This window comes from Melitaea cinxia, chromosome 1 (assembly GCF_905220565.1).
Source record: "Melitaea cinxia chromosome 1, ilMelCinx1.1, whole genome shotgun sequence".
Lineage (NCBI taxonomy): Eukaryota > Metazoa > Arthropoda > Insecta > Lepidoptera > Nymphalidae > Melitaea > Melitaea cinxia.
Window position 1 is genome coordinate 12,519,593 of NC_059394.1, and position 15,953 is coordinate 12,535,545.

The window sequence follows — 15,953 nt, forward strand, 5'->3', positions numbered from 1 at the left end:
CTTTTTTCGGCAAAGCGGAGTCCTTTCCATCTGACTCCCTCTTTCCGAGGTGTACCCGTGCCCATAACCGGCCGCCTGGAGCTTCTTGGCGTTACTTTGTCATCCACCCTCAATTTCGGCTCATACATAGAGACAAAGGCTCAAACAGCTGCCAGAAAACTGGGCGTCCTCTCGAAGGTGAGACAGTACTTCACTCCGGAACAGCTTCTAAATTTATATCAAGCGCAAGTTCGATCATGCATGGAGTACTGCTCTCATCTTTGGGATGGCTCAGCCAAGTACCAGCTGGAGCTTCTCGAGTCGATTGAGAGACGAGCCAGGAGGCTCATCGGTGATGATGCACTGGTCGCTGCAAAGCTGCAAAGCTTGCATCATCGACGGAGGGTGGCCGGCCTGTCGGTATTTTATCGGATACACTTCGGAGAGTGTGCGCAGGAACTCCATAACCTGATTCCCCCTACCCCCTTCTATCATCGTACAACCAGACGCTCTGCGTTACGCCACCCTTATATGGTTGATATTCCCCTTATACGCACTAAGCGATTCGCTAATACATTCTTGATCCGTACAGCCAAAGAATGGAGCTCTCTACCAGCGTCTGTGTTTCCGGAAAATTATAACCTGGGGATCTTTAAGTCGCGAGTGAATAGGTTACTTCTAGGTAAGCGTGCTCCATCTTAGACCGCATTTTCACTTATCATCAGGTGAAATAGTGGTCAAACGCAAGCCTATCATTGTATAAAAATAAAAAAAAATAAAAAAATAACTATTTACTGGATGTACCGATTTTAATGATTCTGATTTCAGTCGAAAGCTAGTACTTGTCATGTGGTTCTACTTTAGTTTTATCGATATCAGACGAGTACTTTTAGAGTTGTTCATAGCAATGCGTATATAATTGACTGTTCGGTCGGTTACTTGTCGATGTAATTGAAGTAAAATTTTTCATTGGCGTGCAAATAAAAATATTAATAACTAAACACGTTAAAAAATTCATTAGTAAATTGATTGGATATACGAAACTGAACAAAGATTTATTTAAATTTGTATTTCTACGAATTACTCCGCTATGAACATACAAACTACTCGTACTTGCATTAGAATAGGTGTAGTCTAAGCATACTGGTATAAGTAGTAATTTTTTTTATTACCATGGAAATGGGGTGAGAGAAACTTAGTCAGCCCCAGACAGTAAATTAGACATATCAGGTTATCTGGTTTAAATTATCAACACATGTATACCAATATTTCATTTCGTTGTGCACTTTAGAAAAGTATTGTAGCTTTCAAATACACGACAATCTTTATAGAGATAGGTAATGTATGTGTGTAGTATGTCACATACTTTGAACGTATAGAACACAGGAAGATGAACGTTATATTGTCGCATCACGAGATGACCCTCATTGTGTGCCGCAGAACGCTGTTATTGCATTACTTTAGACTGGCTAATTTGAAATTAATTTATCTTCAATTATTTTCATTATACATATGTACTAACATTAAGAGTAACTACTGAGTAACTAAGTTGTTTTACATTGTCACCAGATGACTATGAAAATTATAGGTGCGGTGTATGCGGACCGTAAATATCATATGTTTTCAGGAAACGTTTTTGTACGAGTCCATTGTACGTTTATTTACAGAGATATATTGCTATAAATTATAGTTTCTCGGTTCTATAATTTGGTTGGAATTGTCTTAATTTGAGGTATTGTCGTATAATGAGAAACAGATATTAAAAGATTTTTGCGTTTTTCTATATTATTTCTCAGAAGATAAAAATAGAATAGAAGAGAAATAACATAAAATAACGCCAACAATTGTGATCTCATAACTATAGATATTGCTTTACATTTATAGGGTAAAGAGAGTAGTAATCATATTATTTCTATAATTATTATGTTTAGAAGTAGGACAACAATCTCAATCAGAAAACTCTACCAATTGAATTGATTAACATGTTAATATTCAATCGGTGAACAATTAAATCAGATGATATTCTTTTTTACTTTTAATAGCAGCTTTACTGAAATATAATTTATAGCTTACTTTGAGGTATAATAAGTGTAGAATTATATACGGCAAAAATTGTAAAATATAATAAACCACTTATGAATAATCCAAATACACCACACTTATTGATACTCTTAAAAGTTGCTTTTTAATTCAAATTCCCTACAATTTCAGTTCGACTAATAGCAGAGTATCATCAAAGTATTCATCACTTCGTCATCATCACTTCAACCTGTCGCAGTCCACTGCTGGACATAGGTCTCCACAAGTTCCCGCCAAAAACGGCGTGAACTCATGTGCTTTGCCCATAGTCACCACACTGGGCAGGCGCGTTGGTAATCGCAGGTCTAGCTTTGACGCACCGAAGACGCTGCTGTCCGTCTTCGGCCTGTGTATTTCAAATCTAGCAGTTGTATGGTTATCCCGCCATCGGTCGGCTTTTTAAGTTCCAAGGTGTTAGTGGAACTGTAAACTTTTATCCCTTAGTCGCCTCTTACGACACCCACGAGAAGAGACACCACTTCGGCTATATTCTTTACTGCCGTAACCACAGAGCAGCAAAAAGGCATCAAAGTATTAATCTTATGTATAAAATAGTTGTGTCACAATGTTAGTCAAAATGCTCCTCCGAAACGGCTGGACCGATTTTTATGAAATTTTGTGAGCATAAAAAAAATTCTGAGAATCAGCACATATCTATTTTTCATATCCCTAAGTAATAAGGAGGGGGATTTAGGGGTTAATAGCATATATTGCAAAACAACGTTTGCAGGGTCAGCTAAGTCTTATTTTAAGATACTATGTAGATAACAGCTCAAAACTGACAATATATTTCAATTATTAATTTTTCAGAATAAATTGAAATATATTTTAAAAAAATGACACCCAATCCACAATACTCGTTATATATTAATATTACACATATTTTTTTATGATTATGTATATTAATATTTATGTGGTGGCAAGATTTATTTTGCATTTAATGGTAATTTTTCGACATACCCAAATTGAAAATTAGATAATGTGCTGTTAGTAAAGTAAGATTATTTAAGATTTATTTGTTTATTTTAGAGTTTTTTTTTTCGAATTTAAGATACTCTTATGCAATGCTACAAATAGAACAAGCGATAGCGATAGAGCAATATTATCATAGTTGCGTATTGTAAACATTGTGTGTATGCGTTTGACATGATTCTAGAAAAAAAAATACGATATTTTTAAATACAATTAACTACATAACTGTAATTTAGCTTTGAAAGTCTTCTTTTTTATCATTCCTTTCTCAAGATACTATATAATTATTATTTGTGTTTGTGTATTTATAAAAAACGTATTTTTTTAAATATTGGTAAATCGTAATTAAATACAACATCTTAAAAGTGATCTGAATAATAATTTTAATTTAAACATTTAACTGAATACGAAAAAAAAGCAATGATGAAGAAAGTAATGATGACGTTTCACAACCTTAGTATAACTGTAACGGTGGCTGTGTCTGATAAGATACAGCTAAGAATGAGTAACACAAGATGACAAAAATAAGTTGATAGGTGATAAATTAATGGCATGATAGTGAAAAATAGCCAAACCTTAAAGATTGGTATTAACAAATCGTCTTAAATAAACACATTTGCACTTTATTCTTCAGTCACTAGATCAGCCAGACAAGGTTTTTTTTTTTCGTTCATTGTCATGGTAACCTTTTAATTAGGTATAATGGATTTAAAAATAAAATAAAAGAAATAAGTTTGATATTGTATCATATGAATAGTTAGATTTTTGTACGAAAATGGGGATTAGCGTGTGATGACACAAAATTCCTTGCGTTTGATGATAATCCCTTGTCAAATATTAAAATTGCATCATGGAAACCAAGACTGAAATGCGCTTACTTAATAAATGCTTATTTATTCTTCTCTTAAAGGTAACCAGGATTGGCAGGAAAAATTGATACTGACAGAGAGTTCTACACATTAACACAGTAAAAGAAATATGATTAAAAAATATTTAAGTATTCAGTTTCTATAGACAAAAATAAAATATTCATTTTATTTTCGTTACACTTACTTCTCGTATGTGCCAAATTGGAGTAAATTGCTAACCAAAAATATATTTACAAAAAAAAATTGAATTATTCAGTATCTTACGATTTTTTTTTTTTTTTTTTTTTTTTTTTTTAAAATAAGCAGAACGCATTTACATTCAGAAATAAGATTACATTTCAAATACAGTTATAATAGTCAAAGACCCAAAGTCAGTATGAAGTAATTTGCTTTACTACATGATACCCGTCACAATGATTATTATTCATCATCGTCGTCCCTATTAATTGTTATAGTTAATAAATATCTACTACAATTTTATTTATAGTGTTGTATGTCAGGTAACTTCTATATTACATTATTTATATTAGTATAATAACTAGCAGTTACCCACAGCTCTGCTCGCATAGAAATTGATTACTTTACAAAGTGAAATATGTATGCTGAAATAGTGTATAATCATTATATTACACCGTTTATAACCTTTTTGTAGATTGTTTTCCAGATATTCAAAAAAACTTCAGCTTTACATAACAAATCAGAAATACAATTAAAAACAAAAAGCCATTTAGAAGTTTTTACAATTAACAACTAAAGATTGCTATATTATTTAAGAGTTCGAGAGTAAAAAAATTAACCTAAGGATGGTTCGAGATCTTAACTGGATCATTAAACTGGTTAGACATTATAAGCTATCGGAAGATCAATATTCCGTGGTCACCAACCATCTTATATCAAATATTGAGGTTTAAAATTTACATTAAAACTTGACTAATTATTTAATTATTGAAGTTAAACTTCTTTACGCTTGACTTGTGGAGTAAGCTGGTGAATGCGTGAAGAGAGCGTTACGAAAAGTGTGAGAGAGGTGCGAGTACACATTTCACCTGACCTACACTAAGTCTAGCCCTGTCACAAAATTCTTTCTAAATAAACTCAAATCTTATTACGTTCTGTAGTACAAAAAACGCTGTTCGCTGTTCGCTGTGTGGCTACGCTAGTAAAAAATATAGCCACCCTTCTCTTCCTGTAGGTGTCGTTGGAGGCGACTAAGGGATAACACAGTTCCACTACCACCTTGGAACTTAAAAAGTCAACCGAAGGCGGGATAACCATCCGACTGCTGGCTTTGAAATACACAGACCGAAGACGGGCAGCAGCCTCTTCGGTGCGACAAACCCAGCCCTGCGGTCACCAACCCGCCTTCCCAGCGTGGTGACTATGGGCAAAACACATGGATTCACGTTCACATCTTCGGCGTGAACTTGTGGAGGCCTACGTCCAGCAATGGACTGTGAAAGGCTGAAATGATGGTGTTGATGATGAGTACAAAAAAATTAGAAACCTTCTAACTTTTAACTCCGTTACCGCTTTATAAAATTATGAACAGCATACTCTGTAGATTTAAACCGCCTAAAGCCGAATTGCATATCTGATAACAGATTATTTTTCCCAAATAATTTATGAGCTTGTTATTTATAATCTTCTTAAATATATTTTATAACGCGGTATAATCGAAATTGGTCTGTAATTGTTTACCAGAGATTTGTCACCGTCCTTATAAATAGGATGTATGACGGGTTTTATTACTATGTTTAAGTTTTTATTGAAATATTCCCCGTTTCCGAGATTAGTTAAATATGTATTTTAATGGAGGTATTAAAAATGTTTGCAATCTTGATCAATTTATTTGAAATTTCATCCCACCCTGTAGAAAAGTCTGTTTTTAAGTCACCAATACTCGACACAGCAAGAGATGGTCTCTTGATCCGTGTCCAAAAAATGAATTTAAAAATTTGATTGTGATCTGACGAGTACTTTTTAAAATATCCCTAATACAATGCGTATTGAATTGACTTTTGTTTGATGTATTGATGTACATTAATGTCGAGGTTCTTTGTCGTTTGCGATCAAACCCAACATACAGGATTTTAAAGTATTTTTTTACAAATTGTAAACTTAAATGCGTTTATGATAAATGAATGTTTGCAACTTTTGTTTCACCCTAAATTAATATTTTAATGTACTGTCAGCTACTAAGTAAACCTAAAATTTTGTTCGGGATGTGCTCATGGGTACACATAGCAGGGCAAGGCAAGGCATTTGACCCACCTTGACGAAGCTAATAATAGGATTTTTAGAATAATAATAGAAGTAACAAAATTAGGTATTCGTGTACTTAGGTAGTAACGTTCAAAATCAAAAGTACCACGCGAAACGTTCCAACAACAAAACAAATACCCATTGTAGTCGAGCTATTTTCCAACGAAGATTGAAGTTTCTCTGCTCGCTCAAACTAAAATTCTTAAGGAAAGTTTATGTAGATTTACCCTAAACCTCACCTTACCTAATTTTCTACTACTCATCGAGTATTTACAGTTTTCTTCTGCCTCACACTTAATAAAAGCGCTGGGTACGCTCATGAATGTACCTATAGGTACGTTTTACTTCACGGAACAGTAAAGAATTTTAATAATATCTGTGTTATAACCTCGTTTTATTTCATATTAATATACTTAAATATAACGTACTTCATACTACACAACAGTCTAGAAACGATAACCTCAGATAAAAGTAAGTACATTCTAAAGAGCACTTTATAAGCGCAGTTAGAAAACATCTCGTTAAGATAAGGGAATAAATAACTTTGTGTTTCATCTGTTCATACAGATAAATATTATGATTAATTAACTTCTAGTAAATTAATATTTTATCTTAAACATTTTGGTTGATAAAATATTCCTAAAAGTATCGAATATAAAGTAATTACGCTTTATTTTTTATTTAAACGTTTACGATGAAAGTTTTTATGAATACCACCGAAATAATAGTTGCCTAATAATACCTAACACCTACAATTTATTAATTTTTCGAAATGATTGTTACTGTTGGCCCGGCTCTACTGGCCTTTATAGCGTCACCGGTAAGAGGGACCAGGTACTATAGACACCGGTCACGTAGGAAGATGTGAACCCTTTTAGAGGGCTCGTCCTCAAGGTGTCTCCTAACGAGATCGCACATTGGCTTAGCACGTCGTCGGAATGGAGGAGGCGCTATACGGACCGCTGTGACGAGTTGTCAACGGTCGATGCGCCTAAAGGCTGTTTTACGATGAGGCAACAATATGCGGCATGCTACATATTGTGGCGTACGCCATCTTGTGGCATGCTACAAATTGCGGCAATCGGGGCATGTAGTAGAGTATTTTACACGGAGGTAACAGTTTTAAGCGTCGTGCTGTCAGTGTTTCTGGAAACTTTTGCCCATCTGCTCGACACAGCAGGGCTATTCTGTAAATAACCATTTCGATATCGAGCTTCACCTGAGTGACAGCGCTCACTTCGAAAGTGAACCCACTTGACCTTGGTTTGGAATTCTGTAAACATTCCGTACGCACAAGCGATGTGAAGTGAGTGTCGAATCGAAGAGCGGCAATTTAGAGCTGTGTTTATTTTATCGATATTCTTTTCTTATGACTTTATTTTAGAATATGTGCATGAAGTCAAGTGTCGAATCAAGTCTCGAATTGTGATGTATGAAGCGGTAAATCCCCTTACAGAATACCGAATTCATACTATTATATGTCAACGTTCTCACGCAAAAGGGTTCGACTCGTCGCCGCACTCACAAGTGTGGCGCTATGGGACTGTCGAGTTTCAATGAATACGAATTTGATATCTCACCGCGGATTCCGCTGTCGAGACACGAAAATGTTCTTACAGAATAGCACTACAGTACTGTGAAGTTATCGTGTTTTCGAAACAATTATCGTACGTACTCCCTAAAAAATTCAAATTCAAGGTTTTAAGTAAATTTACTGAACAACTATTTTCGAATTACAGTCGGCCAAAAAAAAAGTGCTGAACCATGCAGCAAAAAAATACTAAATAAATATGTAGGAAGAATATGTAGGAAGATAACACTGGTTAATTGCAATGTAAGGTAACACAAGATAGTTATTAGTTAACGGGGGGGAGATGAGCTTTTTAGCATTCGATGGATCCACCGTGCGTGTGCCGGAACCATCGTGTGGCAGAGGAAGAAACTCAGAGCAATTCCCAGGACAAGGTTTAAGGAGGCCCCCTTTTAAGCCCCCACAAATTAATTATTGAAAGATTCTAGGTTGAGCTACTAGCAGGCCTTAACCGCGGTTGCACCGGGCGTTTTATATAAGTCAGAATAACTCGAGTGATAGAATGAGTGAGTAGAGGTGTAGGTGGGTGTGGTAGGTGAGTATCGAACGATGTGCTAGGTGGCGTGATCGGTGCATCTATTGTTTATAAATTCCTTGCTAATTACGTACGACAGCGAAAGTTTCGACAAATATATATATTCAAAAAAAACATGTGGTGTCGTGGGTCACCAGATAGCAACGAAGTTCCTTATTATAAAATACTAATTTCAAGTTCTATTGAGGGATAAAGAAAATAATTTTTCGGCTATATATTTTTTATTGCGATCTTTTTATCGATAAAAAAAAAACTACTTAAAAATTATTTTATCACCTTTGTTTTATTTACAATCATTTATAAAAATATATAATAACTATCGAATGATATAATTATAATAGTAAACTGCAATAATAATAATAACTGTTAGCATTTAAATTTGTAATTCTGGCTATTATTAAAATATTGGATTTTGTGTCGATATTACCTACTCTAATTATTCGCTTAATATCAGAACAGTACAAGGATGGTGATGCCATCTTCCGAATCGTTAATACCTATTAATTTACAATTAGTCAGTCACTATCTTTGTTATCTGTTTTGCAGGGTAGTTACACAACAAATACTGTTATAGTTTATGTGAGCTTCTAATAATTTTATACGAGTGTATCGTTCTTATTTTGATTATTATTTGTTGAAATACCAGAAGAGCATAAAGATGAGGACACCATCTTCCGAATAGTTAATACTGATTTTCTGATTGGTCAGTCGCCATCTTTGTCATGTATCATTAAATTTACGTTGTACCAAAATTTTAGGAACCATTTCATTTAGTAGTTTTTTATATGTTTAAACACATACTGCTACATTGTTTTCAGATCTTTAGTCCTTGCAGTGCTTCTTGCTGCCAGCTCGTATACGAAGGAGATGACAGATATTGAAGCTTTGGCGTCATTACCAAAGCGATGCACCTACGAATACGCATACGATATGTATGGTGCGCATTGCGGTGGGTTGCGACTCAGCAAAATACCAAATCTTAAAGGAGGAATTGAGGTAAGTATGTTAAGAAAGTTTCTTCGTTTATTTTTTGTCCGAAGATGTTATTATGTGTACCAACCTACCAACTTGTGCTTGAAGACTCATTTTTGTCATTTTATCACATATGTAAAAACTTTAATTCTTTTATTATTATCACCTAGTTTTTCTATTTGGCCTAAAGGTTGACTGGTATGGACAGACAGACCGATATTTAACACAAGAAATTATGTGCGCGTTTCGTTTTCATTTATTTAGGCTCATAAAAAATAATAGTAAGTATAGTAGTTTGGATTATATTTGTACTTTTTCTTATGTTAATAACCATGCTATATAAGCTAGCTTCACACTATAAAAATCACGCAATATAAGTAACTAAGCCGATAAACATAATTCAATGAATATATAATATAAGTAGACAAGACAATTTTAAAGCAGCGCTATCTATGAGATTTTCCTGTAGATATGAAATGTAAAGGTATAATGGTATGTAAAAGTATAATGTAAAAGGTATAATCGTAGGTATTTTTGGTGCTGTATAGCGATCACGCAGACGACGTCGCGGGCAGCAGCTAGTAGATTAATATTGTTTTTCTTTACTGAATATCAAACATAGCCGTTATAAATTCATTAAAACCTTAATAATGTTCAAACTTATAATTTAAATTAATTGTAGTCGAATTTCGGCCACTGGGCGACCGCTAGTAAAAGTAATTTGTCATTGGTATATGAAGAGTCAATGAATCATTCAATCAATTTCACGGAATAAATTTATAATCATCTATATAAATAAAATCGTTAGGTCATTGACTTATCACGAAATCTAAAAAACCGCTCTAGACGCATAAAGAGGAAATTGAGCAGGGAGGTAGATTATAGTTAGTAGATATCCGCTAAGAACAGATTTTTTTCTTATAAGTATGTATGAAAGACCTTCATTTTTGTACTATGAGCTCGAATTTTGACGGAAAGATAGTTAATAATATAGTTATTATAGTTAGTACATGTTCTCTAAGAACAGATTTCGTGACGAGGACCTCATTAAAAACCCCTAAGGGCTCTCACAATTTCTTACAGAAGTCCTTATTCAAAAGCTTACAAATATCATAGAAAAGTAAAGATAAAATAGGTAATTAATCAAAATAGAGGTGAAGCTATTATGTGAATGTTCCCCGCTGGAACGGTCGGTATTCTTGATGTGATGTTAAAAAAAATGTTAATAAAAAATTACTACCCTTAAACTTTTACTTTTTTCATGAGTTTGGAATAGGTACAGTTATTTAAAAACGCAGAGTAAATGTTATTTACATTTATTATCATATGTTTTGATAAGAATCGCTCAGGTCAGAACAAATATAGAAAATTAGATTCAGAAAAAAATATTTCCTGTGTCGATTACGGGGAATCGAAGCCACAGTTGTTTACATGAAAGCACTTGTACGTATTTAGTACGCAGGAACCATGCTTTTTGAATTATCTAGTTTGGTTTGTTATTAATATAAATTCAAAAAATGAATTATTTATTCACGTATTTACATACTTACAATATCTATTCGAGTGTTTCATATAGCATAATGTTATTTGCTTTTAATATTGTTCATTATTGAGTCAATATTATTTATCGGGTACTTGTGCATTATTTTCAAGACGTAACGTATATTATTATATACGTATTTTAAAACAAAGTCTATATATCTAATCTAGATTTTATTATCTTATCCACATTTTTTATCTCATGCGCGACTTAATTAGCTCTTACATAGGTCGGTACATATCTTTTATGACAATACGATTATTTTTTAAATAAATCGTTGTTTTACTTATGATTATATTTTATCCGTGTTAAAAGATAGTAAGTTGTAGTTGTGATTTAGCTTAGATTTACCCCTAGACCAATGAAATCCATGTAAATTAGCACGCCTGTTTGAAGGGCTTACTCCAACTTGTCATACAACACAATTCTATCCATGAGAAGAAAAACAAGTAGTCCCTCTTTATAAAATTACATTTATTGATTTCAAACAGTACTTTAGTAAGTTATTGAACTTACATATTTATTAAAATGTAATTCTACTACGACTATATCTATAATCATTTAACTATACTATTTTTTTTTTCAGATTCTCGACTTTAGCGATAATAAGTTGCAAGAAATTCATGATGACACATTATCATACTACACGAGTATCAAACATTTATATCTATCAGAAAATCAGATATATTCAATCGACAAAGATGCTTTTGCGTATTTAACTTATCTGCAGACTCTCGACCTCTCGAAAAATGTCATTTTTCAACTACCAGAAACAATATTTCATTTGCCTTCGTTACGAAAGTTATATCTAAATGGGAATCCCCTGTTACACTTGAGTTTGAGTAGCATGGTAATAAGAAAACCTATAAAGGCACCCTTGCAACTCTTGGATTTATCTGAGTGTAAGATCAGAGAACTGCCAGATTTGGGTATACTTCCATACCTGATATTGTATAATATTTCTCACAATCCGTTGACGTCGCTTGATGCACAATCGTTCAGTGGCATGTGTAAACTAGCGAAGGTAGATCTGACGGAATCTATTAATAACATTCAAGTGTGCGATATGAGATTGAGTATCACCTGGTTTCAGGAGAAGCGAATATATTTCCAACTGGATAATTATGAAAAACTTAACTCTCGAGGTAAGTCTCATTAAACAAAAAACGGAACATTTTCAAATCTTGTAAAATTACCATTTTTTAAATAAAAATTAGAAGCATCGCAAACGCGTTACCGACCCAATCCCCAATCTCCCCAGGAGCTCTGGTCACCTTACTCACCAACAGGAACACAATACTGCTTGAAAACAGTATTATTTTGCTGTGATCTTCTGTAAGGTCGAGGTTATTACCCCAGTCAGGCTGCTCTATATTTTGAGCAGGAAGTTCCTGCTGTGCCCTACCTCAGTTCTAGTGTCTTGGTATAAATACAAGTATACCTATTTACTAAATTAATGTTGTACTGTGTGAGTGTGAGTCCCATCTTATATATAAAATTCTCGTGTCACAATATTAGTTACCATACGCACTCTTCCGAAACGGCTGGACCGATTTTTAAGAAATTTTGTGTGCATATCGGGTAGGTCTGAGAATCGTTTAACATTTATGTTTTATACCTTTAATTTATAAGGGGGAGATGAAGGGGGTTAATAACATATATGGCAAAACAACGTTTGCTTGGTCAGTTAGTAATATATAAAAAATTGTAGGTATGTGTTAGCTTCGACCCGCGTCTGGACTTTTCTCCTTAAGAACGATTACCGTGATAATTAAAAATTAGATTATTTTATAAAATTAATCAAATTATAATTCATTAAAAAAAATAAAACTCTAAAATCATATAAATCTATAGCCATAAGGCTTATAATTATGTCATGTTTCTACATGTATTTTTGAGTGCAATAAATATATATATTATATATATCAAAACATAAATTAGCGTTTACTATTCGTATCAGTAGATTAAATGTTAGTATACGCTGGTAAAAGCGCTCTAAAGCATCGTTCTCAGCGATACTGTACAGCGATGTTTCACGCGATTTTACTTCACATATTTTGTTCGTACCGCGCGCCTTATATATTTATATATCGTTATCGTTTAAAGTAGTAAACTCGAAAATTACAGAAAGAATATTGTCAAGTAACTATTATAACAAATTAAATGTTACTTATCCTATATTTATTAACTTGAAAAATAAATTTTAAATTTTACAGAATACGAAAACTGCCCCAGACCTGAGATACCAGAAAGTCTCAATGCTACATACAACCGATGTCGCATGGAATATACTGAGGTAAAATTAGATATAGATCAAGATCCCGCCACAGCAAGACCTTTATCATTTAATATAGGCTGAAAGTTTCTTACCGTCCGCTTCCAACACTGGTAGAAGCAAGGGCCAAATATGAATTTTGACTCATACTAGCTTTGCCAGATACCAGGCAAAGGTATAAAAAATGCCAACAAACTTTCGTCATTTCTTAAAGCGTAAATTGTTATTATTTTGTTTAAAATACTCTTAAAATCACGTCAACCATTGCTAGACACTCCGCATTGTGAAAACGGCTATCCAGACACCTACTAAACGTTTGTAACTTAACTTGCGTCATAATATAAAAGCCAAATTTCATATTTATTACTTAGCTATTTATTATGAGATATTTTCTCAGCAGCCAGACAGTTTTAACAGTTCCAACACCTGGCCAGACAAACATTTAGTTTGGCTGTAAGTGCAAGCGCGAAGCAAGCTGTGAGTGCCTACGTATAACGAGTAGATGGAAGTGGAATAGTGATTTGGATAAATTAAATAATTTGTTTAAATTTTTATTGATGATTTAAAATATTGTACGAAAAATAATAATTATAATCAATCATATTTCATAATGGATATTCATTTTTTTTTATTAAGCTTAAAGATTAAAGTTTATTTGTTGCTATACAGAATAATATAAATTGACTGACTCTCATATTTTGTAGCATGTGTAATTAAAACACTAATACATATCAATTATTTTTGTTACAACTTTTTTATTAAATTCCACGCGAACGAAGTCTGTGAATACATATGAATTTAGTAAAAAGCAGCTATTTTAATATTACTAACAGACCCTCCAATTTTATTTATTTGTATAGATATTCTCTAAATGATGCTGATTTAACAGATCATTTTGTTTCAGATACAAAACATTAAAACAGCACGTCGTACGTGGTTGACCATCGGTGGTGGCCTTGTCGGATTTCTTGTGGGTTTTGTTCTGCTTTTATATATTATGCATCGACACAATGTAGCTCAGACGAAGAAAATTACTAAAGAAGTGAAAAAAGTTTCACCTATTGACGAGAAAGCTGTAACTGCAGTACTCCTTAATAACAAATCTTGAGAATTGACGAAGTTTGAGGATTTGCTTCTATCTATTATTAACCTCATTTTGTATATTGTGCTATTATATTATATATAATATATATAATTATATAATATATATAATATAATATATATATTATATTATTATATTTATATTAATAATGGTTGTTTTGTAAAATTATATTGCGAATTTAGAAATTAAGAATTTAGTCGAGTAAATCAAGAAATTAGTTTTGTTGATGTCTCTAAATCAGGGCAATAGATCTCAAGAAGACAAGTTGTTCAGCCAAAGAAAATCTATGGCATTAATGGGACTTACCCTCGACAAAGTTAGGTTAGTTTTGATAAGCTCGCGTGGCTGAAGTCATTTTTTCGATACAGTAGGTATATGTGCCTACCACTAAATACGTTAATAATATAATATGCGTGTTAGTTGTCTAACACGTGAGCTCACTGTCACTTATTGTATATTTAAGTATCAATGGCTTATTACAGTGATGAGATGACCACTGGTGGGAAACATCCGAAGTGGTCCGCTAAGGCGAGATGCAAAGTAAGCGATTTTCACTATGCTATAACTACAATATACTATACCCCAAGAACAGTTGCAAAACGTACATTTTGACAAATGGTTCGTTATCATTAAAAGCTTAAGAACCACTGGCTTAGTAGGTAAGCTAAGCAGGTAGGTTTACTTTAATACAATTTAATTTTTTTTTTTTACACGCGTTTGATGACACATCTGGTTTATGTAGCAAAAATTTTATAGCTTCAATTTTACTAAAATATTCTACGAATGGCACTTTAACTGTTAAACTATAAAAAGATTTTTTAAATACCTTTATAATCAAATGACTATGTTTTAAAAATCTTAATGTTACCATAGATATTTATTTTATTGAAATACTAATTGCAAACAATTTTACTATTACGATGTTATTATAGCTATGTTATATACTAATAAATATGTTAAGAGGCGTCGAAAGGCTGATTAGATATACAATGAATAAAAGTTTTCTGGAGGTCCATTTTTTAAATTTTATGTTAATTTCATTTGACCATTTTCATAATAACTTATAAACGGTTCATTAAGATGTTCTTCACCCATTTGTAACAATTTTATTTAAACACTAAAGGTTTTCATTACAATTTTTGTTTAGAATGTTATTTTGAGAATAATAGGTACATTGTTATGTCGAAAGAATAAATAAGAATATATTGTTATTACTCTAGTTTAAGAAAATATATAACTAATTACTTGTCTATTAATTAAAACCTGCGGTTTGAGTGATGATTAGAGTGTTGGTGATTATATAATCATAAAAATATTACCAAAGATAGTGAATATGGTTAAGTTAAAAAATCACTACTAACCAGTTTATCAGGTAGCTTTTATAACTGAAACTAATTTCGAAATATTAAGATGACCAAAGTTGATTTTAAGTATTTAGAAATTTGTATCGTGATTCGTGAGTTTTTAGCTGTAGGTATGTAAGATTTTTAGAATAGATTAAAAATATTTTTATACAAATTGTAAGAATATAAATGTTGACTATCTTTTGCACTGTGATACAAAAATTACGAGACAGAATTAAATGTTTAAAACATACAGCAAAATGTTTCATTTAAAAATCTAATTTTGTCATGTTCGTTTTAGCCGACGTATAGACACCGCGCTGTTGTAGTGGTGGGTGTGTAGCGGGTTCGATTCTCGGGATGAATATTTGTATTCCTACAAATATTTCCTTCCGTTCTGGGTGCTTGTCCTTTTGGATCTTGGATCTGGTCCC

General features: G+C 32.9%; 1 protein-coding gene across 1 annotated transcript; it reads left to right on the forward strand.

The window, feature by feature from the left end:
- Positions 1–7,625: 7,625 nt before the first annotated feature.
- Positions 7,626–14,228, forward strand: LOC123669716 (tsukushi; the record flags this gene model as incomplete). The annotated part of the gene is made up of 5 exons (XM_045603310.1): positions 7,626–7,641; positions 9,114–9,283; positions 11,386–11,944; positions 13,016–13,095; positions 13,979–14,228. Coding segments are annotated over 5 exons (1,029 nt in total), but the record flags the coding sequence as incomplete, so codon positions are not given.
- Between the last annotated feature and the right edge of the window lie 1,725 nt (positions 14,229–15,953).